We start from the raw sequence: 25,486 nt of genomic DNA on the forward strand, positions 1-25,486 counted from the left end.
TTCAAAAACAGATTCTTGTTCTACTCGGATCCACCTTTCAGAAAAATAACATCCAGGTATTTCGATTTGTGTTTATTTTGTCTCACTGTGTTATTCATTATACCATACACCACCTTAGTGGGGAGGGTATATTGGGTTTGTGCTGATGTTTGTAACGCACAATAATATTTGTCCTAAACCCAACTTAAAGTATACCAATCGGCTCAGAATCGTTTTATGAGTCAATTTATCTTCTATTCTCCCAGGGATGAATCCTATTGAAAATGGTTAAGATCGGTCCATTATTTCACTTAGCCCCTATACAACTGAACCCCCAATAAGGCTTGTAAACCTTGTAATCAAACTACAAATCGCAATTTTGGAGAATATTAATGAAATTTGGCACATGATATTTTATGGTATTGTAGACAAAGCCTGTTGAAAATGGTTTACATCGGTCCATTTTTCACCTAGCCCCCACCCAACTGAACCCGCCGAATTTGGTTTTTAAGTTAATAAAAAATGACTCATTAGAGTAATTATTAATAAAAAGTTCGAAATAAGTAAAAACATGAAAAATAAGACCGAACTTGGTTGTAGTCGTCCTGCGGGAAAACGTCTTAGTTTTAGAAAGAATTGTTCTACTCGTCTACTCTTTGCCAAAGAAAACATAAACTGGTCGAATTAATATTAAACAATGTCCTTTTTTGAACGTTTCCAAATTTAGTTAGGGCATTTAGTTCGAGGACATTTGTAAGGCGGCCAAAGGGGAAAGATACTGGACCAGAAGAATATTAAGTTTAGTGGTGGCAAAATTATGGTAAAGAACTGTTTTTCAGGGCAAGGTATTGTTCGAATTATATAATTATAAGGTAGAGATACATTAAACAAATATAAAGTATTCCTCTGCTGTGGAAACTAGGCCCATAGTTTGGAGATTTAAAAACGACAATGGCCCTAAAAACCAACATTCGAGTTGCAATCGACTAGACTCGAAAGTAATACCTGTATTGAAGTGGCCTGCCTATTCATCATATCTCTACCCAATAGAAAATCTATTGGAAACAGTAGTTAGAAGACATGGAGGCGAAATTGTTTTGGGTTTTGAGTCTGTTTGTGAAAATTTAGAAAATGTTTCAATTGTTTTGTCGCCCAATGTACATTCTCCCAATTACTATAGATTACTACACTCCACAGAAACTTCTCGTACGTCATCTGCGAAAACCCTGCACTGGAGGAAGACAGCTCCCCTTTCGGTTGTTGTGATTGTTGTAATAGCTTAAACTAGACGATTTTTAATCCGGGAGTTCTGTATTTATGTCCAAACCAAGAAATTGGGCTACTTCAGCAGGATTAATCCATAAATCCATTGGGCTAAGTGAAGTAGAGTGGGTATCATGGAGACCATGACCACATGCTGGGCCTATATTAGGGACAGCACGGTCTATGCCGGACAAGTAGGCCTGTTGCTCCATACATGTATATATAAACAAAAATACAGCTTAAACTATATTTTTCCTCTCTAGAAGTTTATTAAAATCACAAACATATGTAGGAAATTTTATCAAAGCAGGGAAAATATATTAATCAAATTATTAATAAATATTTATATTAGAAAAATATCTATCAATAGATTTACATCTCCGGGTTGTTATGGATCCAACATTTTATTAATTAATTGGCATTGTTGTACAACTTCATTCTATATTCATATTTAATAATCAGTTTTTTTGTTTAGTTTAATGTTTCAATTACTACAGATAAATACCAAAACATACATTCATACGTACATTAAAAACTATACTAAAAACGCATTCAAACTGTTCTAAAAAAAGATATTTATATGTATATTAAATCATTGGGTCACATACAAATATGTAATTGTTTTATGTTGCTAAAATATAGTGGTAAATTGAGTAGTTTATTCTATTAACGCATAATTAACAATGTACAATACTACATACATTTGATTTGGAAAGTTGATTGTTGATTGTTTTTTATTCCTTTATTTTTCTATTCTTATTTATATCTTAATTATTTCTTTTTTATCCTTTGAATTTTTGTAAAAGAGTTTCATTAATTCTTTGAATTTATTTTAAAATGTACAAACTAACTTTAAGTTTATAGAAAAACAACAAAAATATATATGTATGTATATAAAAACAAAAAAAAAAAAAAAAATAAAAAGAAAACGCAAACAATCAAACCAAATACATTTTCACTTTTCTTTGATTCACATTTGCGGCCGACGTACGTTAATGTTATGTGATCTTCTAATAATAAATGTAATTTATATAATTATATGTATGTATGTATTGTATGAAAGGAGTGATATTATACGATGATGCTGGCTGAAGTGTAGTAGTAATAATAGTTTAGTAATCCTTATACATTCAAACTTCGACAAATATCATATATAAACAATATTTAGAATTATTCAAAAGTGTCACGTAATTTATATTCAATTTCAATTCTCTGATTTTGTTTTTTACTTTAAAGCAGAACATGAACGAATTCAAAATTAAATTATTCATCCTGCATGTCCTCTGGCAATTCATGTGGATTCAACATTCCAGGTATATTACGTTGCATTTGCATTTTATTAGCCTGTGCCTCCCGAAGTGCGGCTTCTCGTTCCTCCAAATATAAGTCCGAATCATCTTCTCCGGTAACTTCCTGTATTAATTTAGAGAATAAACATATTTTAGAAATAAAGAGGTCATTATTTATAATATGCATGTTTTCACTTACTCTAATTTGAATTAAGAAGTCTCTCAAATGCTCTTTAAATGCTTGTACATTTTCGTCTAGATTAAAAAGTCCCGTAACAAAGACTTTGATTTGGTTGTCAGTTAAATGACTGAATGCCGATTTGAGCAATGAGGCCACATATTCTTGAATGAAAATAGTATTATCTGGAATGGGACCCAAATTCACAGTTATTTTATTATTTTCGACCAACGAAAACATGTATGCCAATATGATTGCATGATTTCCAAGACCAGCTGTGTGAGAAGTATCAGTAACCACTGAAAAAATCTGCATTAAAATATCTGTAAAATATGTCTGATAAAAACTCTGTGCTGCAGTTGGATGTTGCTCCAAATTTTGTAACATCTGTAAATAAAAAAATACAGACACATGTATAATAAGTAAGGAGTTGTGTTATTAATAATAAATAGCTCGCTTCAATAAGTAAAAGTTGTTACTATTTAGTAATAATTGTTATTACAAAAGCTTCAATAAGTAAAAGTTGTTACTATTTAGTAATAATTGTTATTACAAAAGCGTCTACTAACTCAAAAAAAAAAACAACAAGAAGATCAAAAACCAAGAGCAAGTATTTGCTGAAAAAGTAAATGGACGCACCTAAAATTAAAGCATCTGATCTAAATTTATCCAAAGGTACTCAAACGGTGTTTATTTCAGAAAATTGTACGGATATTGAAGAATATAAGCATTTGATAGATTCAAATAATTTCCTTCCTTTTTTCTGCGAAGTTTTAGGCGATTTCCTGTTGGTACATAATTTTGCTCGACTATAGATAAGACGGTTAAAAGCCATAAAAGTCAACTACATCAACATTACTCTGCCCAGCAATACTTACAAAAAAATCATTCACGCAATCAACATCAAACTCATAAATAAATCGTCTAACTCCTAAGAACCTTTCATTCTCTCGCACTATCCAGTCTTACAAAGACCGCAGTATAAATCAACAAAAAAATCCAAAGAATCGAAAAAGAAGTAGAATTGACTTTATGAAAGTACTGAAAAAAACTAAAGAAGCGAAGATTTTTACACGGACATAAGAAAAATGTCCTTTTTATTTGATTCCAAATTTGTATGCCAATAATGTAAGTAATTTTACTAAAATATGATTTTCTTGAGATTCCTACATCGTACCACTCTGATTTTTCATATCTTGTCCATGACTGAAGCTGAAGCTACTTTTGGTAAAAAAATACAGACATTGCAAAGTACCTTTTTGAGATATCCATCACTCGACATTATTGAATAGATTATCTTTGTATATAAACAATAATATTTTAATAACAGTATTATTAAACTACAAGATTATGGACTAAAACGGCGAAAATCAGATAGATAGTTTAGAAAATATATGATGTCTAATTTAATGCTTGTTAAAAAAAATATATATACGAACTTTAATAAAATCAAACCGTAATGAATTTCATAAAAACAATTTTTTTCGACATCATCAAATTAAAATATAGAAAGAGCTTCTGTATTATAAAAACAGAAATGTCCTTTTGACTACTATTTAAAAAGAGCTCTTTAACAACGTCTAAAAACAGTATCATTTAATGAAATTGGTGATACATTTTTGGAACCATATTTCGACTGTCGAATATATTTGACATTCTATAACTCACTAGAAGAACTCTATACAATTCCTACGACAATTTTTCATATGTTTTTAGAATGTTGTAAGAATGTTGCCAATTGTTGATTTTAGCATATAATAATAAAAATTCAGTAGTTTTTGGCAAACAAAAACGATAAAGTTGTTACACATAAACCACAAACAGCTGTTTTCCAAAACAAAAAAACACTTTATTTATTAATTAAAAAAAGTAATAAAGAAAAAAGTAGAATATTAAATTAAAAATAATAATAATAATAATAATAATTTGATTTATATCGCTTGATTAGTGAATTTAATATTATTTAATTTTTTTACCTTTTGACGTTGTTATGTATGTATATTTGTTTTGATTGTTTCTTTCATTGAGAACATAAGATGCAAAGATCTGTTCAGAATCAGTGTTACTACACTTTAGTAGATACAATATACGACATGATTGTGAATTAAACAAATCAAGGGCTTATGGTAAATTTGCTATATGAGGGTCATGCGTCTTTTTGATTTTAAACTATTTGTAAGAATTTTTATTTTATAAACTCGATTGCCACATATATTTTTTACACTTTTTAAGAAAGTCCTTAATAATGAAGAAGATAAAAGCGAAATTGATAATTATTTATGTTGTTGTGATAAAACAAGACAAGACAATTATCATTATGCTAAGAAGAAATTATTTTGGCCAAAATCTCGAGAGATATAATTTTTTGAAATTAAAGTGGCTTACCTTGTTACTGCACAAAATTAATTTCATAATTACCAAGATTTTGCTGTTTGGAAAATGTTCGATTTTGTTTATATCTTATGTAATGTTCAAGCTATGTGCATAACGTAGAGTTATATATTATTCCAAATTAACAATAATGTTTATAATACATCCCAGCAAAAAATAATTGATGTCATACTTTACAAACGACATTTAAATCACATCTAAAAATGCAATTATATATTTTTCGCATTTAAAAACCAAATATTTCATTATAAATGAAAACCCAGTTAAAAGTGACATAAATAACATATTCGAAGTACATCAAACTTAGGTGAAAACCCAATGAAATTAACATAAGCATGCCATTGAATGAATTCGGGTTATTTTTGACATCTAAATATCGGATTTTTATTGCATCTATGAATAAGATTAGATGTTAAATTTTGTTTGAAGAAATGATTTTTTCTTATGGTAAATAAATTAAGTTAACACAATTTTTATTAACATTGTTTTGATTCAATATTTTTAATGAATTTTTGAAATTAAAAAAATTTCAAATATTTGATTTGAAAATTAATAAATAAATACAATTTCGTGCAATTTGTTTGTATTTTAAACAAAAAATATTATTTAATAGTAAAATTACCATAAACGCAAGATTGTCTCAAATTTTAATCTGAATATTCAGTAAAAACCCTAAACCAATGTGTTTTGTCATTCCATTTAAAATATTTTTTTGCCTACTTATACAGAATGATAAGCTATACATATTTAGCAAAATTTATTCTCATATTAAAAACCTAACTGAAAATACAACAAAATATAAATTTCGTATTGAAAATAAAATTTATTAATTTTTTTGTTTCAAGAACATAACAAGCCACTTTGAAAATGTACAAGAACTTGGTTTTTGAAACTAAATAATATGCAATTGTTGTTAGGCAATAACTTGATAAGCCACAATTTTTTGCCAAAACAGTGGTTTTCACATTATTTACGATGTCCACCTATTGGCATCCGATAGTTATCGACCTTATATGATTATTAAGCGTGTTTAAAGTAAAAATAATTAAAAATTATGATAAATAAAGTTTTTTAATACTTATTTAAATTTGTTCATATTAAGATCATATTTTATATAAATAAAAGCAAGTAATTTTTGAAAGTTTGGTATACTTAATTAGTTTAAATTATCTGACATTGCTTACCTTGTATAAAATGTTAAGTCCAGTATCGGCAACATTACGCATGGTGTGCTTAAAAGCCCAAACAACAGAATCAAAAACAAGTTTAAATTGTGCTGGTGGTATGTTTAGAAAAGCTTTGAAGCAATGGGCGTTAACAGCTTGCAAAAGTTCATAAAAGCTAACACGATGTTGAGGGTAATCTTCAAAGTTTTTGTTGATCATATCAAGAGTACACTCGAAAACAGCATCAAATATTTTGGGGACCTCATTTGTAATATCGTTTCGTAGTTTGTATACAATGACACCCATAGAACTAAGAACTTTTGGCTCTCTAGCTGACGGTACTTTGCAACGCTTTAATGAAAAATATTGTGAAAAAATATACAAATATATAAATGTATATATACATATCATAGCTGTAATATATGAATAGAATAAAAAATATATGTACATATATTGTATGCATTTCTCAACGATCATTTTATCGCATTCATAATTTAATGTTTTCCTTTTCATTTAAAGATAGTAAAATTCTCTTTTTTATTATTATTATTTTTTTTTAAATGTAATTTTAGCTCAATTTGGCAGAAAATCTTAGTTGTATTTCTATTTCCACTAGATTTTGAATAGATTTTCTCGAAATTTCATAAGTACAAGATTTCGGTGAAGTACAAATGAGTCAGTCATAAGTGCTAGCGTAAAATAAACTAACATATTATTAAAACTCAAGAATTTTTTGATGGAATAAGTTATTAAACAATTAATTTTAAAAAAATTATTTTGATTGATAATATTCGTAGAATAGCTATGATACTTATGCAAATATTGTTATATTGTTTACCTGGTAATCCAAGAGAATAGCATCCAGCAATGGTGGTATAAAACTATCCATTACAAGTTGATTGTCGTTTGATCGAGAAACCCATTCAGATATAAGATTAAGCGTTTCCTTTTTCACAACATGCATTGCTTTTATAAGTGGTTGGTTGTTTACATTCACGCCATTAACTTCAATAGCTTGAATAATATTCTCTGAAGTAATCTTATAAACGTTTAACATATCTAAATAAATACGACCCAACTGTATAACGTAAGCGTGACCGAGAGCTTTGCAGGCGGCAACGTTCGTTTTCAAAATGCTTCCCAATTGCTTTACGGCAGTCATATTTTTGAGGAAATCAACATTTTTCGATGCACGAGAAATTATTTCATCCCATACTTGGTTGGGTAAAAACATATATTTCTCGATTAATATATCTTGTTGAACTTGATCAACTTGGGCGGATATCATATATCCTACAGCTTCATAGAATGTGTGAACCTATAACAATAAATAATATATTTGTAAATTCCAAAATGTTGAAATGTTTTTATAGATTAATTTCTAAAATAAATTTTTCATGATAGAATTTAAAAAAAATAATAATATATTTTGTCAATAGTTTACTTGTCTTAAGCTAATTTTACTATAATATGGAGAAATTAAAACATCAAGAGGATATATCTATATATGGATTTAAATACCATACACCTATTCGTCGAATATATTCTTCTCTACAGTGCGTGACACTGTAGAGAAAAATATATTTATTGTTTTGACTTCAATTCAACTATTCTTAAAGGGGAAAATGTATAATACAAATGGCACATTTATAATAGACTGCGAGGGTTAAGTCCCGCAATTTCTCCCAGTTCGCCATGGTACCTATTCCCTAGCCATTTCAGCCTGAGGTTCTGTACCGTAGAGCATTGGCAAATGATATGCTCGATCGTCTCTACTTCCTAACCTGCAATAGTCCGGTACCCTACTGTCCCACTTACTGACAAAGGTTCTAACTGAGCAGTGTCCAGTTAGAAACCCTATCTCGCTTAATATTTATAAAATAAGAAAAAATTGTAACAAAATAATTTTATTTTGTTAAATCAAAAATAATTATTGTATATTACAATATAACTTTGTTACGGAAAAATCCCTAATTTCGTTAAATATTACATGACTTAACGAAACTATTTTTGTAAACTAAAGCAAAGTTTAATATATACGAAACAAATGGAAAATTTTGAAAATCAATATTATTTAATTTTTAAATTTAAATTTTTATTTTAATATTTGCAAAAACAGCTGTTTTTACAAATATTCCAGTATGTTTTTGATTGATCCTTAAAGCATTACATGAATACACAATCACCGGAATCTAACTAATCAAAAACAATATTTATTAAATAAAATAAATCGGTCTGATAGAAACAAAGTTTTCAATTAAAATAACTTTTTGTTTCTCTTGTAAAATTGTTATATAACGATATCACATGTGAACCAAACCAATAATACGCTGACGAACGAAATGCACCATATACACTAGGGAAACTAAATTAAAATGTTAACCGCCGTATTCAATACGGACTGTAGATACATACCTGTTGCGGTTGTAAATCACAAATAATGCTACTCATAGTACTTAAGATTTCATCAATAAACGTGCAAGCCTCATTTGGTTGTATTGTTACAAAATATCGCCTGCACTTGATAGCAATTTTAATAAAAGTGTCGCATGCCATATCCTGGACACCGTCATGAGTCTCATGCATAAATTCGAAAAGTTTATTTACAACTGTTTTAAGAAACTTCCAATGAGCTCTTAAAAATCGTGGATACTGTCCTACAACGTACATAATATTCGACGCAATAATGGCTTTATTATCTTTCCCCTTTTTTTGTTCGCATAAGCCCAGTAGATCTTTAATTACGGTCACCAAAAAACGTTTCTCATCCTCTTCGCAAAAAGCACCTAAAATATAAATTGATGTTTCATTAATAAAAAATAGTAATAAACGTCTAACAATTAAAAATATTTATTTTATACATAATATATTTTTATTCATTTATTTTAATAAAAAAAAATCGACACACACATAACTAAAATTTAAAAACTATGGGATTATTCATAACAATTTATCGAAGGTTTATAAGAAAAATGTTCATACAAAATTTGTTTTTCAACCCTTTGATACCATAGTGATACGAATTAAATAATCTATAAATACCTGGAATAGAGTACAACAGGAAACTGTTTTTGAAATTTGACAAACACCTCTAAAATAAACATTTCAGAAGTTATAGTCCGGCGAGGGCGACTACTAAAGTGATGTAGGGTTTGTACGAATAAAATATACTTTGTGTACTATATTATAAAAATCTTGACAAATTTATTTGTACTCGTTTCATGAGAGAAATATGTTTTCTGTTTTTAAATATAATATTTCTCGCGATATTTATTTTTTAAACTCAGGAGAATAAGAGATATCTATATTCCATCTAAGTATATAGGGTAGAAGGGGGACCATTCGCCAAAGGGGCACATCTGTAAATGCGAATAACTTGAAAACCGAGTAATCGATTTTATCGCATTATTAAATTTTGTTTTCGTTTATCGGTTATCTATCATCCCTGAAAATTTGAAACATTAACTTTACCTATGATGGGAGGCAGACATGATTAATTGTTTTTCAAAGGGCTGTGAAAATATTTCACTGTGTGAACTTTTTGTGCTAACTTTTTTAGTTTTTGTGATAGAAAAAATATATTGGTCAGTATTAGAATGTCAATAATAGTGAACAATAAAACATAATAAAATTTCCGATAATATAATTTGAAGCCCGAAAAATATTGAAACTAAACCCCAGAAATGTCGTGGGGCACATGCGCCAAATATATGTAATGCTTGTGATGTAGAACAAAATTTGGTTAAAATATAGAAAAAAACAGTAATAATTTGTTTTATTTTTTTTGTTAAGTTTTGTGAAATAAACAATAAATATCTGATTTATTATACTTTGTTTAATGAATTAAGGTATAAAACAGCAAAATAATTTTTTTTTTTAATTTTTTCTTTTATTTTACTAATGACAAATCTGTCCCATCCCCTTGGCGCATTTACCCCATGGAAGGGGCGGTATCGCCGTTTTTGGTCAGTGCGGAAAAGTTAAAAAAATATGTACATGAGGATGACTTAAGAAAAATTTAAAGGAATAAAACTAAAGCCAACATATCTAAGTATCCGAACCAAGAAAAAAATTAAGAATATGTATTGTGGTTTAATTTGAGGACGTTTCAAAAAAAAGTGGGTATGGTCCCCCTTCTACCCTACATATACATGTATATCTTTATAATTAATAGGCAATGCGATTTTTTGTGACCACTTTTACTCTTACAGTATACATCCGATTTTGGCCAAAGGCTTATCATACATACTTCTACACACACGTGTACATCGTTATCTAATATACAATGTTGTTGTTGCTTATTTTACAAAGCATGAACAAAATATGACATTTTTTGATAAAAGTTTCAGAGTTTGTCTCGGATTTTTGCTTTTTTTATTTTTGCTGATTTTAAATAGCGATCTTCTTGAAAGCATGTCTAACAGAATTATTGAAGATTCGGATCTCGCCGATATCTGGGGTCCTCTAAAAACTGATTTTAACAGACAAACATGGCTTAATCGACTCCGCTATCTATAAGGATCCAGAATATATATACTTTATAGGGTCGGAAAATTATATTATAAAAATTACAAACGGAATGACAAATTTATATATACCCTTCTCACGAAAGTTAAGGGTATAAAAAGTAAACAACACAGTAATCCAGTGATGCCACATATAATCTTAAAAAAAATAATTTTTATCTGTACTCATTTTACACATGCCGATTAGGGAGGCGGAGCTCCCATTATGAACTCTAGTAAAAATTAATATCTGTTTGTATGTTTGTGTATTTCAAGCTTATAGACAACTAAACGGCTGAAACGATTTTCTTGAAATTTTAACAGTTTATTCTTGTATTTCGGAAAGAGGTTATGGGCTACATTTTACTTTGAAATTTCAAGTGGGCGAGAAGCCACGCCTACTTGTGGAACAATTAAAAAAATAAGTATGTTAACATGACATAAAAAAGGAGGATGACATGAAAAAGGAGGATTATTTGAGTATTTTCAATCCAATAATGCAGATTTTGTTAAAGAATGCACTCCAACAGGATAGGGATTCGAAGCATACGGCAAAAAAAAAAAAAGAATTGGCTTTCAGGCCTCAATTGGCTTGGGTCAATTGAGGCTCGATCACTATAAAAATTAGTAGTGTAATTTATCGTTTTATAAAACTAAGTTTTACATATTTTTGTTGACATAATAGAACATTTAACGTAATTATGAGCCTAAAGGCCTGATTCGGGGGTACGGTTGTATGGGGGCTAGGCGAAATAATGAACCGATTTCAACTATTTTCAATATTCGTCCTTGAACCAAGAGAAGAGTATGTGCTAAATTTCATCAAATTATCTTGAAAATTACGACCTGTAGCATGGTCACACAGACAGACGGACATAGCTTAATCGACTCAGAAAGTGATTCTGAGCCGATTGGTATACATTAAGGTGGGTCTATAACCAATATTTTTGGGTGTTACAAACATCAGCACAAACGCATAATACCCTCCCCACTATAGTGGTGTAGGGTATAATGGATATCTCTATGTTTGTATGTATGTATTTGAAGTTTATAGACCACTAAAGGGGGTTTTACATTACAATACTTTGTATTAATATCAGAGTTCCATTGTCTTTAATACAAAATAAAATTTGTTGTCAAAATGTATTGAAGAATTTCCATTCATGTATTATGAAACCTATTTTTTGGGTTTATTTTCAATTTCAAATTGATTATGAAGAAAATTATGGTGAAAAATAAAAGAAACACAATTTACAAATTAAAACCCAAAAGAAAACTACAAATAAATTGTGTATTTTGTAAATTTTTTTAAAAAGCTTAATACATTCCAAACTACAAAATGTTTTAGTTTTTCAGACTACAATACATTTTCAAATAATACTTTGTAATTATTTGAAAATGTATTGGGATTGGATGGGGATTCGAAGCATACGGCAAAAAAAAAAAGAATTGGCTTTCAGCGCAGAATTTTCTAGTCTAGTATTCCGCACCGGACCATTGAGACCTTGGTCGAAAGTACGCTTAAACGTATAAAAAGTGTCATAAAAGCAAAACAACTTTGTACAAAATATTAAAAATCAACTTTTTTTCAAAACGTGCAAAACTGGATACTTCGAAATTATTTATAAAATGTTTTAATTTTTAGATTAATATTTAATTATCACGAATTTTATATTACAAACTCTGTTTGTAAATTAAAATTCAACAACAACAAAAATTAAATGTCAATAATTAGAAAATTTTTTTTCTACTTTAAGAAAATTAAACAACTATTTATTTCAAAAGTGCGACAAAGCTATTTTAAAAAATTACAGATTATATTTTTTATTTGCCTATAGGTCAAACAATTTATTGTGCTTAAACGTAATTTCACGTAGGATCCTTTAAAGTGGTCAAAAAATTTAGATAAACTTTTGAGTGTTTTGACAAGTTAAAATTTCCCTCTTTTAGAAAATCAGTTTTTTCAACAAATTGTTAAAATATTAAGGTAAACAATTGAAATGCATTATTAAAAATAATACATATTTTAAACATACTCAATGGTGTAGGTTATCATATGGTCGGCCATGCCCGACTATACTTTCCTAATTGTTTTAATTACCGATAATTTTCCGATTTAAAAAAAATACTGCTTTTATATATTTTTGAAGAAGTTCTTAAAAAATTAAAACTAATAAAAAACAAGTAAGAAAGTATAGTCGGGCTTGGCCGAACATATGATAAATAATAAATAATAAATGTGATTTAATTTTCATAATAAAGCATTTACCTTGAATATTACCTTGAGTCCGATATTTATAAGCAATTTATTAACTAAGAACTTATTTTCTAAAAGAAACTTTATATGAGGGATAGCAGCAAATTTGGACCAATCCCGATAAAATTCGGCAAGGGTATCAAGGCTTGAATAAAACAAAGTTGTGCGAACTTTCATCGAGATACATTTATATTATACAAGATATTTCGGGAGGTTCAGTTGTATGGGGGCGAGATGAAATAATGGACAGATTTTAACCATTTTCAATAGGCTTCGTCCTTTGGTCAAAGTAGACGTATTCCAAATTTCATCAAATAATCTTTAAAATTGCGACCAGATAGACTCAGAAAGTGATTCTGAATCGATCGGTACACTTTAAGGTACTAATATTTTAATGCGTTATAAATATCATCACAAATGCATAATACCCTTCCCACTATTGTGGTGTAGGGTATAAATATTAGTTGGGAATGGCTGGCCATGTTGTTCATTTGTGAGCTGGACAGTTTTCAAAAATATATCGTATGGGGAACCCGATTTTCAGGTCAAAATTCAATATTTTACCCAGCTTCAAATAATCTTTATTACGTTTAATGGTTCCCAAAATATTTCTAGTCAATCGATAGCCGTTCGTGGGCTGGACCGCTTACAAAAAGTCCATTTTAAGTTATTTTTTAAATTTTACAGTATTTCTTAAACAAAATGTACAACATATGGTATTATTTGAAAGGTTTCTGAAGTCTCTTCAAGTCTAGTAGTGAGGAATTGTCATAAAACAAAGCATGTTTCCTTGATGACAGATCCCATCTTAGTGTATTGCAATCCGGGGGTATAGAGAAGCTAACATGAGACACTAAACATTTATTAAAGTGCGATTATAGGAAAATGCCCTTAAAAATGGCAGTTAAATTCTAAAAATAGGCTAAAACAAGTCAGATTTCTATATTCCGCTGTGCCGAATCTTATATACCCTTCACCAAGTATGTTTTTAAAAACAGCTTTTATTTATTTTTAGAACTGAATTTAATTTTATAAAATTTCAATTAATTTTTGTATTTTATTATAAATAGATCATTTGTAGTACAAGCCGCGTTTTGAATCTGCTTGTATCTCTGCACACATGTCACACATAACATACAAACACACAAACAAATATAAACTGTATTAGCGCAGAAAGATATATTCATTTTTTTATTTATTTATTAATATCAATATTAACCATTGTACTGTACTAAAACCATCAAACTGTATTACCAACATATTACTGCTTCATATCCTTGTTGTTTTTATGCTTTTATTTATATTTTTTTAGGGAAATTTTTAGTAGGTAGTCTCAGATTTTGCCATATCTCAGTTATTTATGCTGATTTTCAATAGGAAACTTCTCGAAAGCATGTCTGTCAGAATTATTGAAGATTTGGATCCCAAAGATATCTATGTAGAGTCTTCAGAAAATTGATTTCAACAGACAGACAGACGGACATGGCTTATAGCAATATGCCCCAGTGTATGTCCTGTTGGTTGAGGTTCCTTCGGCATCCACGTAGTGGCTGTGGTTTAAATACAAATTTGCGAAAAGAGTAAGTGGCGGTTAAAGGACTGATGTAAGTCAATATTTCAGAGAATGTCCCTGTGAGTAAGAACAAAGTCGGCTTATTTGAAGGATTCGTGTTTCGGTTTACCGGATACTTCTCTAGGTACTGTTGCCGACTCAACAGAGGCCATCCCATTTGTGGCAACGGGATAGCAATGGTCAAAAATTATGTTGCTCAAGTACTTGAGCAAAGTGCTTGTACATGGACCGAATTATCCACGTACAAAAATTGCGACCTGCGTGTAAGATACACAAGGGGCCAGTAGTGAGTTGTTTATAATACTGACCCAGTGGTTGGAAAAGTTCCACCGTGAGATAGGGCTACGCGCCAAATACTCATGTAAAGCACTTCGACTTCATGTCCATAGAGACCCTTGGTAGTAAAGTGCCATTAAGTATGGTATGTATTTACTAGAACTACCATGAGTAAAGGTCTAGTATATATGCTTGGTAGATTCACCAACAATATAAACAGCTGATCGGCATACCGCCAATAACAAAAAAAATTAAATTAAAAAATATAAATTTACAAAATTATTAAGGAAAAATATAAAAAATTAAAAAGACGTTGTGAAAAATAAATGTTCTTGGAAAATATCAGAAACGCCAAATATCAAAAATAAGAAGCAGTTTCTCAAATTGTTCATTGTATATTTGGCAATATTTTTTATGGAAATTACAAATTTGGAGTTGACAATCTTTGGCAGTGTATATTTCCGGTCGTTCCGCAGCGAGAATGCAATAACCGTAGGGTGTTGTAATGATTTTTTTTATTGAAATTATAAATTTGGAGCAGAACGTAAACTTCTTCAAATGTCTTCTGGAAAATTGGATTTTAAGAAACGGCAAGAATGTCTCAAGCAAATGGTAACATAAAGAATGTGGTGAAAACTTAATAACTGCTAAAATCTAGTTGTGTTAAGATATTTCGAAACTATTTTTTTGTTATAATCTTCAAACTTTACATTGAATTTAAAAGGGTGCTAACGCTTTATATAAAAAGGTCGGTGTAAATATGATAGGGTATTAAATATACTACCAAGAGTAATAACCTCTAATATAAACAAGCAAGAGTGCTATGTTTGGCTGTGCCGCATTTTATATCTCCTTCGCCATACTGTATTTAAAACATATGCATCCCGACTATATTATTATGTATAGCAAAAGCAAAACAAAGAAACGAAATAAAACATAAAAAGTTATACAACAAAAAAGCAATAACAAAACACACAACGCAATAAAATCAAGCTTCATCCAAATATACGAACAGAATCCACAGAATAAAACAAAAACAAAGTACACAACTCAATCAAACCAACAGACATCAAACATACGAAACAAAATAAACTCCGTAATGCAACCAAATACATACAAACATATGTTCATATTTTTTTTAATTCACAGTGTTGTTGCTGCTTATTTATCAAAGCACGCAAAAATCGTATTTGTATTTGATGAAACTTTCAAAAGTTGTTTCGGATTTGTGATCATATCTCCGTTATTGATGGACCGATTTTGATGAAACCATGTCAAAGAGAATTATTAAAGATACGGATCACGCCGATACCTGGGGTCCTCTAAAAACTGAACAGACAGATGGACATGGCTTAATAGACTCCGCTATAAGGATCCAGAAAACATATACTTATAGGGTCGGAAAGTTATTTTATAGAAGTTACAAACCCTTCTCACGAAGGTGAAGAGTATAAAAATAATATAAAAATTTAACAATATAATTTTAATATCTTTGTTGAAGAAGGAGTAAATATATGTAAGCTATAATATTTTTCTCAAAAACAAATAAATAAATTTAATTATTTTAAAATACCTAAATTATACAAAAATATACATATATTACATAATTTTAAAGCTTTTTAAGCCAAAGTATATAATTATATAAATTCTTCATGATATTGAAGAAAAGTGAGATGTTGGTTAAAAGAGGAAAATCCACAAGCAAAAATTGGTCTTTAAAAAACTAACAAAAAAATTATATGATTTTTTATTTATATGAAAAAAAAAATTAAAAAAAAAAAATATTCATATTATTCAAAATTTTATTGGACAAACCATTTGCAACCCCTTAAAAATAATGTTTTAAATCGGATTTTTCGATTATTTAATTTTTTTTTTTTTTTGCTTTATTCTTTAATGTTAAAATTAGTTTTTTCAAAATTTTATTGGCCGTATAGCACCAGACAGCTGAATCGTAGGTGCCACTTTCAAAATTTCTTAAATAAGATTAAGAAGCAATGAAAACAATTTCATCATAATATTAAATTATATGTAAAATTAATTTTTGAGAAGATTTTGAGATGAAAAAGTTTTATATTTGTCTACAGATAATGACAAACTACCAATTTTTGGGTCAAATTTCGAACAACTTTTCAATAATTGGCAGTTAAAATCATTATCGGAAGTTTAAAATGGACTGAAATTAAAAGGAATGTTGATGAACAGATAGAATAATGTTGAAATAAGTTAATTTTAATATTAAAAGTTCAACAAATATGAACATTTTTAAAATTCAGAACTCAGCAGGGATATTACAGATGAAGGAATTAAACCTAGTACAATAATGGTATCAAATTGTCACATACAAATTTTCACTTTTATTATTTTTTCAAAAATAAAATCATATTTCTGCAGAAATATAAAGAAACATACATTTTATTTTCTGTATTAGTATAAATTACCAAACTGTAATTTACATACGACATTCTGAATTTTCAAAATATGTTAATTTTGTGTTAAATTTAACTTATTGTATCTATTCATGAAGATTCCATGATTTTTAAGTCCCTTTTTAACTTCCGAGGACGGCTTGCCAAATATTGAAATTTTGCTTGAAATTTGGTCCAAAAACTTTTTCAGTTAAAAATCTTAAAAATTAATTTTGTTGATAATTTAACATTTTGAAGAATTTTTATTCATTGTTTCTTAATTATACCCTTCACCTTCGTGAGAAGGGTATATATAAGTTTGTTATTCCGTTTGTAATTTCTATAATATAATTTTCCGACCCTATAAAGTATATATATTCTGGATCCTTATAGATAGCGGAGTCGATTTAGCCATGTCCTTCTGTTCGTCTGTCTGTCTGTCTATGTGTATGTTGAAATCAGTTTTCAGAAGACCCCAGATATCTGCGAGACCCGAATTTTCAATAATTCTATTGGAAATACGGTCGAATAGAACGCTATTTAAAATCAGTCCAATCGGTCCATAAATAACGAAGATATGAGTAAAAATCCGAGACCACCTCTGAAAATTTCATCAAAAAGTTAGATTTTTCGTGCATGCTTATGCAGAAATAATAAAACAACAAAAACAAAATGGAGCATCAAACGGTAAATTGTTTTGTTATTGTAATTGCTTGTTAATAAACACAAAGCAAAGAAAGAACATCACGTAACGTTACGTTGTCATTGGCTAGAAATATGAAATTAAGTATGTAGAGCCTGGATTAAGTGAGAACCTATAAAAGGGGACTTTCTGGTACTTTTTCGTTCTTCAAAAGGTATTTTTTGAAATTTCTATAATATTGAACCTAGAAACATGAAATTTAGTATGCATGGCCCGGATTAAGTGAGGACCCAAACAAGGGGAGTTTTTGGTACTTTTTCGTTTTTCAAAAGGTACTTTTTGCAATTTCTACAATATTGAACCTAGAAACATGTAATTAAGTATGTATGGCCCGGATTAAGTGAGGACCCATAAAAGGGGACTTTTTCGTTGTTCAAAAGGTACTTTTTGCAATTTCTACATTATTGAACCTAGAAACATTTAATTAAGTATGTATGGCCCGGATTAAGTGAGGACCCATAAAAGGGGACTTTTTGGTACTTTTTCGTTCTTCAAAAGGTACTTTTTGCAATTTCTACAATATTGAACCTAAAAACATGTAATTAAGTATGTATGGCCCGGATAAAGTGAGGACCCATACAAGGGGACTTTTTGGTACTTGTTCGTTTTTCAAAAGGTACTTTTTGAAATTTCTACAATATTGAACCTAGAAACATGTAATTAAGTATGTATGACCCGGATTAAGTGAGGACCCATAAAAGAGGACTTTTTGGTATTTTTTCGTTGTTCAAAAGGTACTTTTTGCAATTTCTACAATATTGAACCTAGAAACATGTAATTAAGTATGTATGGCCCGGATTAAGTGAGGACCCATAAAAGGGGACTTTTTGGTACTTTTTCGTTCTTCAAAAGGTACTTTTTGCAATTTCTACAATATTGAACCTAGAAACATGTAATTAAGTATGTATGACCCGGATTAAGTGAGGACCCATACAAGGGGACTTTTTGGTACTTTTTCGTTTTTCAAAAGGTACTTTTTGCAATTTCTACGATATTAAACCTAGAAACATGTAATTATGTATGTATGGCCCGGATTAAGTAAGGACCCATAAAAGGGGACTTTTTGGTACTTTTTCGTTTTTCAAAAGGTACTTTTTGCAATTTCTACGATATTAAACCTAGAAACATGTAATTAAGTATGTATGGCCAGGATTAAGTGAGGACCCATGAAAGGGTACGTTTTGGTACTTTTTCATTCTTCAAAAGGTACTTTTTGAAATTTCTATAATATTGAACCTAGAAACATGTTATTAAGTTCGTATATCCCGGATTAAGTGAGAACCAGTAAAAGGGGACTTCTTGGTACTTTTTCGTTCTTCAAAAGGTACTTTTTACAATTTCTACAATATTGAACCTAGGAACATGTAATTAAGTTTGTATGGCCCGGATTAACTGAGGACCCATAGATGGGGACTTTTTGGTACTTTTTCGTTCTTCAAAAGGTACAAAAGGCTTTAAACACATCATGGTGAAGGGTATATAAGATTCGGCACAGCCGAATATAGAACTCTTACTTATTTTATTTAAGATTTAGTAGTACCTCCGATTTAGATGTCTGGTGCTATACGGCCAATAAAGTGATGAAAAAAATTAATTTTATCATTAAAAAACAATGTAAAAAGGATATTTTTACACATAAAATATAATTTCTAATTAAAATCTAATTAATTCTAAATAAAATCAATAAAAAATAATGGAAAAATTCATCTAAAAAATCATTTTAATGTTTTGACCAATAAAATTCTGAGCAATATGAATATTTTTAAAAAAATTTTTCTTTAATAACACAAATTTTTTGTTACCGTTTTTTAACGACCCTTTTTGTCTTCTTTTGTTATAACTAGAACTACTGTAACGAAAACTTCAATAAGGGATGCATTTGTTTTGGCCAATACTGTATGTTGCCATATTCTAAGAGAGTACAGGTAACGTATCACTCTATTAAAAGGCAATATCAACATATTTAAAACACATTCCAAGGTACCAAGGCATAATAAGTCAATGGACAACCGTTTCTTTAATATAAAAATGAAGCATCAAATCTAAATTGTATAATTTACGCTAAAGTAAAATTAACTCTGGATACCAGAGTTATATTTAAATAAAATATATAAAAAATATATATAAAATTAATTAAAAATACATGACTTACCTGATATGGAACCGATTGCCCAGCACAACGTATTTAAATTTTTCCACGAAAATTCAGTGCCGTTGACCTGATTTAAGAGTTTCATTGTCATTATTCGTTCGGTATCACCATAATCCAAATGTGTCAAAAACACTAATGCTTCACGCATATTTTTATACAAATTAATGGCGTTAGTGTCTTTCATGAATTCGCGGACCACTTCTCCGTTTTCATTCTCAACAACAAGAACTTCTTCTGGTTTAGCCATGCGTGATATCATAATGTATCGTACTTTTGATAATATTTCTGAATAGAATCGACGTCGCGGAAAAGCAGCGTTGCGTCTGGCTAGAGTTTGTCCTAAATGAACGTTAGAGCCACCTCCGAAAGACTCGCTTGTATATAAGTCTTCTACCAAACTGTTCCAATACTCTAAGCATATTTTAAATACTTCAACATCTTCAACTTCAGATATCATCACCAAGTAAAGTAATGCTTGGTTTAAATAATCGACATATTTCACATCTTCCACCAGTTTTCCGTGCTCTTTAAGGAAAGTGCATAAAAACATTGCCAAATTTTGAACGAATTCTTGTTCGCTATCGCAACCATTGGCATAAATATGATTCATGCTTGAATTTTGACTGATCATCTGATCCAACTGTGTCATAGTATCTTTAAAAAGATTTGCAAAATTTTCGTTGTAATCTGGAACAGTGAGGCCAGCAATCTCCGATAAACATTTAAGAGTAACATTTCTAAACATCGGAACGCTAAGAAATTTAAAAATAAGAGTTTCGATCAACGTTGTCTCGAAAATGTAACCCAATGGTATCCAATTGAGGAAACGCAATAAAGTTTCAAGTGTAACCTGTATAAGCGGAGCATTCATTGAACTTTCAAGGACAAAGGAGCAAAGCTGAAATATTTGAGAAAATTCTGAACACATAGTGTCCTTTAAATGTTTTGCTTTAGTTTGTGTTATTTGACCGGAGGAAAAATCAAAAACTTCTTCACTAAGATTTTTCAATATAATCATATTGTTCTTGCATAATGATTCATTGGTCTTTGAAGCGCCAACAATGTCACTAATAAAGGTTTCCCAGTTGCGTGGCCACTCACGCTTCAATATTTGCACCAATATTATGTTCAACTTATTTAAATAAACCTTGTTCGCTTCCATAGTAGCAGCGTCCGAGGACGTTTTTATTATAAGACCGACAACATATTTTTTGATACCCTCGCACTGATTGCGGGGTAGAATTTTCCAACGCGTTTTTATTACTTCCTCTAAAATTTGTAATGCGTAGTATTTAGTCTGTTGATTTTGTGAAAACTCCAAAATACTATCTACACGCGTCCATGCATCAGGATGCTCCTTAAGCGTGGTAAGTATATCTTGGGCCAAACGAAGCTGCTCACCCTGCGATGTATATAAACATTCGACTATGCGGTCGAGAAGATTAATATCAAGCTTTTGTGAGAAATCCAGCAATTTGCTGGCTTCATCTGTCGAAAGCATCGCCATTGCCTTATAGTAAAAGCAACGTTCTCTCCGACGTCTTGTACTGTCCGCGTTAATCTTGTCCCGGTATTTTTTCAGAAATAAATGCACGTGGGTGTGAGTTGTTCTTTTTTCTTTTTAGCAAACAAATTCCGATTTAAGTAAGACGCCTTTTTCTATAAAAAAATATAAAAATCAGATTTATAGTTTATTTATTTCTTTACCGGCAGGCATTTAGGCAAACTGATTTGTTGTATAAAAATATAATGCTTTATTTCGCCACAATGACGTTAGCGGCAGCAGCAGTAACCTCCATTTTCGGGTTAACAGACAACAAACACAAGTACACATAAATATTCAAAGAAAATCGTTTGCTATTTCATTTTGGCTTAATTCACCACTGGTATTTATTTTAATTGTGATTTATATTAAAATATTTAGAAAACCATTCAAAATTCTTTAAACACCGATTAACGTTATAAAATGCAACAATAAATAGATTTTTATTAATTTCCAGACATGTACTCACCTACAGTCTGTATGCTTTGTGCTTCTTCTATTCGCCTTAAAAATATATAATATGCGAAGAAATAGAAAAACCGAACACAAAATCGGCACTTAAGGCGAAAATGCTGTAAAAATTATTCGCGCAATTTACTCCAACTATTTTTCAATGCTTATTGAACTTTAAAAAAAAAATGTTAAATTAACGTATGAACTTGTTTAATTTATCTGTATTTAAACCTGGAAATCGCAAAAAAAAATTTCGCAATTAAATTATTGTTTCCTCTGCCGTGGTGTGAAATTGTGTTTCTTCTTTAATTTTACCAGCGTCCCTAAGCAACGTTGCTTAAAAGTGTAAAATTATAATTACTACTCTATTTAACAAAAAACATAGATGTAAAAATTAGTACATTTGAACTTTTGTGTACTACTGTTGTACACAATTAGTACCTATTCGATATATATAAAAAAGTACTACGCGCAGTGTTGCCAAAACTCATGATAATATAATAAAGTGAAGTCAATTCTACAAAAACAACAAACAATTTTTTTTGGAACAAAATAGTCGACTTCACCCCTCGATTTTTTTTTTTCGACAAAAAAAACGGTTGTTCGATTATTAGAAAGTCGATTTATAGAACCATTCATATTACAATTAAAAATTTTAAATTTTTCCCGACTACATTATTATTACACCAAAAGCAAAACAAAATGAACAACAACAACGCTAAACGAAATAAAAAATACACAAGGCAATTAAACCAACAGACAAAGAATAAACAAGAAGTGAAACGCTGTCATTTTTTTAAAACAATAACATTACGCTCTTCTCATAGACGAGTGCTGTGTAAATCCAACACATATGTAAAAATTGTATTCTCTCTCCCAAAACTTATAAACTTTTTCGCGAAAATTTGAGGATAATAGCACTTTGAAATATTTTTTATCACTTAACATTATATTTTATAATTTTTTTGCACAATTTAAACACATTTAATAGCCCGAAAATAATATATTTTTGACAAACGAAAAATAAAATATTTTTTGTTTTTTGACATTGAATTTTTGTTGTTTGAAATAAAAACTAAAAAAACAATGTTGTAAATTCTCGTATGGAAAACGAAAAAGATATTTCAAATAAATAAATTATTTTTCAATATTATAGATTAAAAAACAAATAGACGTGTTTATAAAATGTTTATAGATAAAATATGTGCAAAATATCTTAAGAAACCTTTCAAAGTATAAATTGAAATGTAATAATTTTTTTCAATATTTTTCAATACTATTTTTTGCAACTATGGTGACTTGAGAAATCTACTAATACATTCTTAGAGTTAGGTACCGGATGACAGTAGACTTAGGTACTTTTGACAACAGTTTCATTTCTTATTTATTCTTTGCCAACAGACATCTAAACATACATAACGAGAAACAAAATAAACAATGCAATAAAACCAACCTACATCCAAATATACGAACAGAATTCACAAAAAGAAAACAAAATACAAAACTCAATGAAGTCAACATCATCCAAACATACAAAACAAAATACACAGCTGAATAAAACCAAAAACATCTTCACACGCATGTACATCTTTTTCCAATTCACAGTGTTGTTGTTGCTTTTATAACAAAACATAAACAAATACATGTATGTATTTTTGGATGAAATTTTCAGAGGTTGTCTCGGATTATAGATTGATTTTGCTGATTTTAAATAGCGATCTTTTCGAAAGCATGTATAACAGAATTATTGAAGATTCGGATCTCGTCGATATGGGGTCCTCTAAAAACTGATTTCAACAAACAGCCAGACGGACATGACTTAATCGACTATATATAAGGATCCAGAATTTATAGGGTCGGAAAATTATATTATAGAAATTACAAACGGAATGACAAACTTATATATACCCTTCTCACGAAGGTGAAGGGTATAAAAATGAGTACACCTACTTATGAATTTGCTAAAAATACACCATTTATTATCATAAAGAAGACGATTCAATTTTAATTTATAATATATTAGAAAATTTTGTTTTAATAATACTATGTTTGTAATCAATAACAAATGCCAAAAAGCATACTATTAGACTAAACATACTTTTCTTAACTCTTATAAAGTATTAGAAATACAAATTTTTCATGTAATTTTAAACTTGTATAAAGATTTTCAACAATATTATAACCCATTCAGACCGAGTTAAAATTAAATAATTAAAAATGAAATTTTACCTGTACAGACTGAAAGAAACGATTGATTTCATGTTAAGTCAAATATTGATAAATTCTTATTTTTGCCTTTCAAGCGTCCTATTTGCTATATTCGTGTGACAAACATAAACAAAACAGTTGTTGTTTGAAAAATAATTAAGGAAAATGAATAAATAACATGAAAAAAAAGTATTTTTCATTTTTAATAAACAAATTTTTTAAATAAACAAAATTATAATTTTGATTTATAGGTTATGTCATATGGAAAAAACAGACAGGTGTTATAGCAAAAATTATGAATCGTATGTAAAATAACAATTTTAACATACATTTGGAATTACATATGGATAAAAAAGTGAGAGTATATATGTAAAATACATGTCGTCTAATAACACCTTTACTTGGACGTTACACGATCAAGTTTTGCTTTTCAAGTTTAATTTTCGAAGTGTGAACCAGGTCTAACCACAACAAACATCACTGTCTTATTATAAAAGTAAAAATTTCTACAACTACGCATAGAACAAAAAATAATAAAAAGTTAAGAACAACATAAAAACAGCAAACAATTGAATTTTTTTTAAATAAAAGTGTGACAAAAGTGATTAACGCGACTGTTTAATGCTTAAAATGTTCAATTCTACGCTGAAGAACGTTTTTTCTTTGCATGCCAAATCCGTTCAAGTGTCAAAAATACCGGTCTGATCAGGTAAGATTTCATTTAGAATTTCGAACACAAATTAATTAATTTCGACTTGGTCTGAAGGGCTATTATATTCATTTGAAATTATTATTATTTTCTGTTTTGTGCATAGTTGTAAAAATATTTACTTTTTACACTAAGGAATATTCATTGTTATTTTAAAATTACTTGATCTCAAATTTATTAAAGGCCAATCTTTAGGTGAAAGATTAGCGATTAAATTAAAATTAATCCTCGAAAGATGTTTTTGAGTACTCAATTGGTTTACAAGTTTTTTTGTTTACAAGTTTAAGCGCCCAATGGAGGTGGTTTAATCTTAAGCACGAAATGCAAAAGTGTTAACAGCTGATGAAAAAAAAATAAAATTTTTATATATATAAACATTAAAATGGACGCTTCAAAATACATTTTTTTGTTTTTAATTTAAATTTTCATATTA

General features: G+C 29.4%; 1 protein-coding gene across 1 annotated transcript; it reads right to left on the reverse strand.

Moving 5' to 3' along the window:
• Positions 1-1,613: 1,613 nt before the first annotated feature.
• On the reverse strand, positions 1,614-22,494 carry LOC111691013 (exportin-1). Its single transcript, XM_046949776.1, has 8 exons — positions 22,368-22,494; positions 22,153-22,308; positions 20,141-21,799; positions 8,682-9,052; positions 7,105-7,584; positions 6,285-6,617; positions 2,731-3,096; positions 1,614-2,655 (listed from the first exon to the last, which is right to left on the reverse strand). Exons 3-8 carry the CDS (start codon positions 21,645-21,647, stop codon positions 2,506-2,508), a joined length of 3,207 nt encoding a protein of 1,068 aa, XP_046805732.1. The 5' UTR covers positions 21,648-21,799; positions 22,153-22,308; positions 22,368-22,494; the 3' UTR covers positions 1,614-2,505.
• Positions 22,495-25,486: the final 2,992 nt, after the last annotated feature.

This window comes from Lucilia cuprina, chromosome 2 (genome assembly GCF_022045245.1).
Source record: "Lucilia cuprina isolate Lc7/37 chromosome 2, ASM2204524v1, whole genome shotgun sequence".
In the NCBI taxonomy this organism is placed as follows: Eukaryota; Metazoa; Arthropoda; class Insecta; order Diptera; family Calliphoridae; genus Lucilia; species Lucilia cuprina.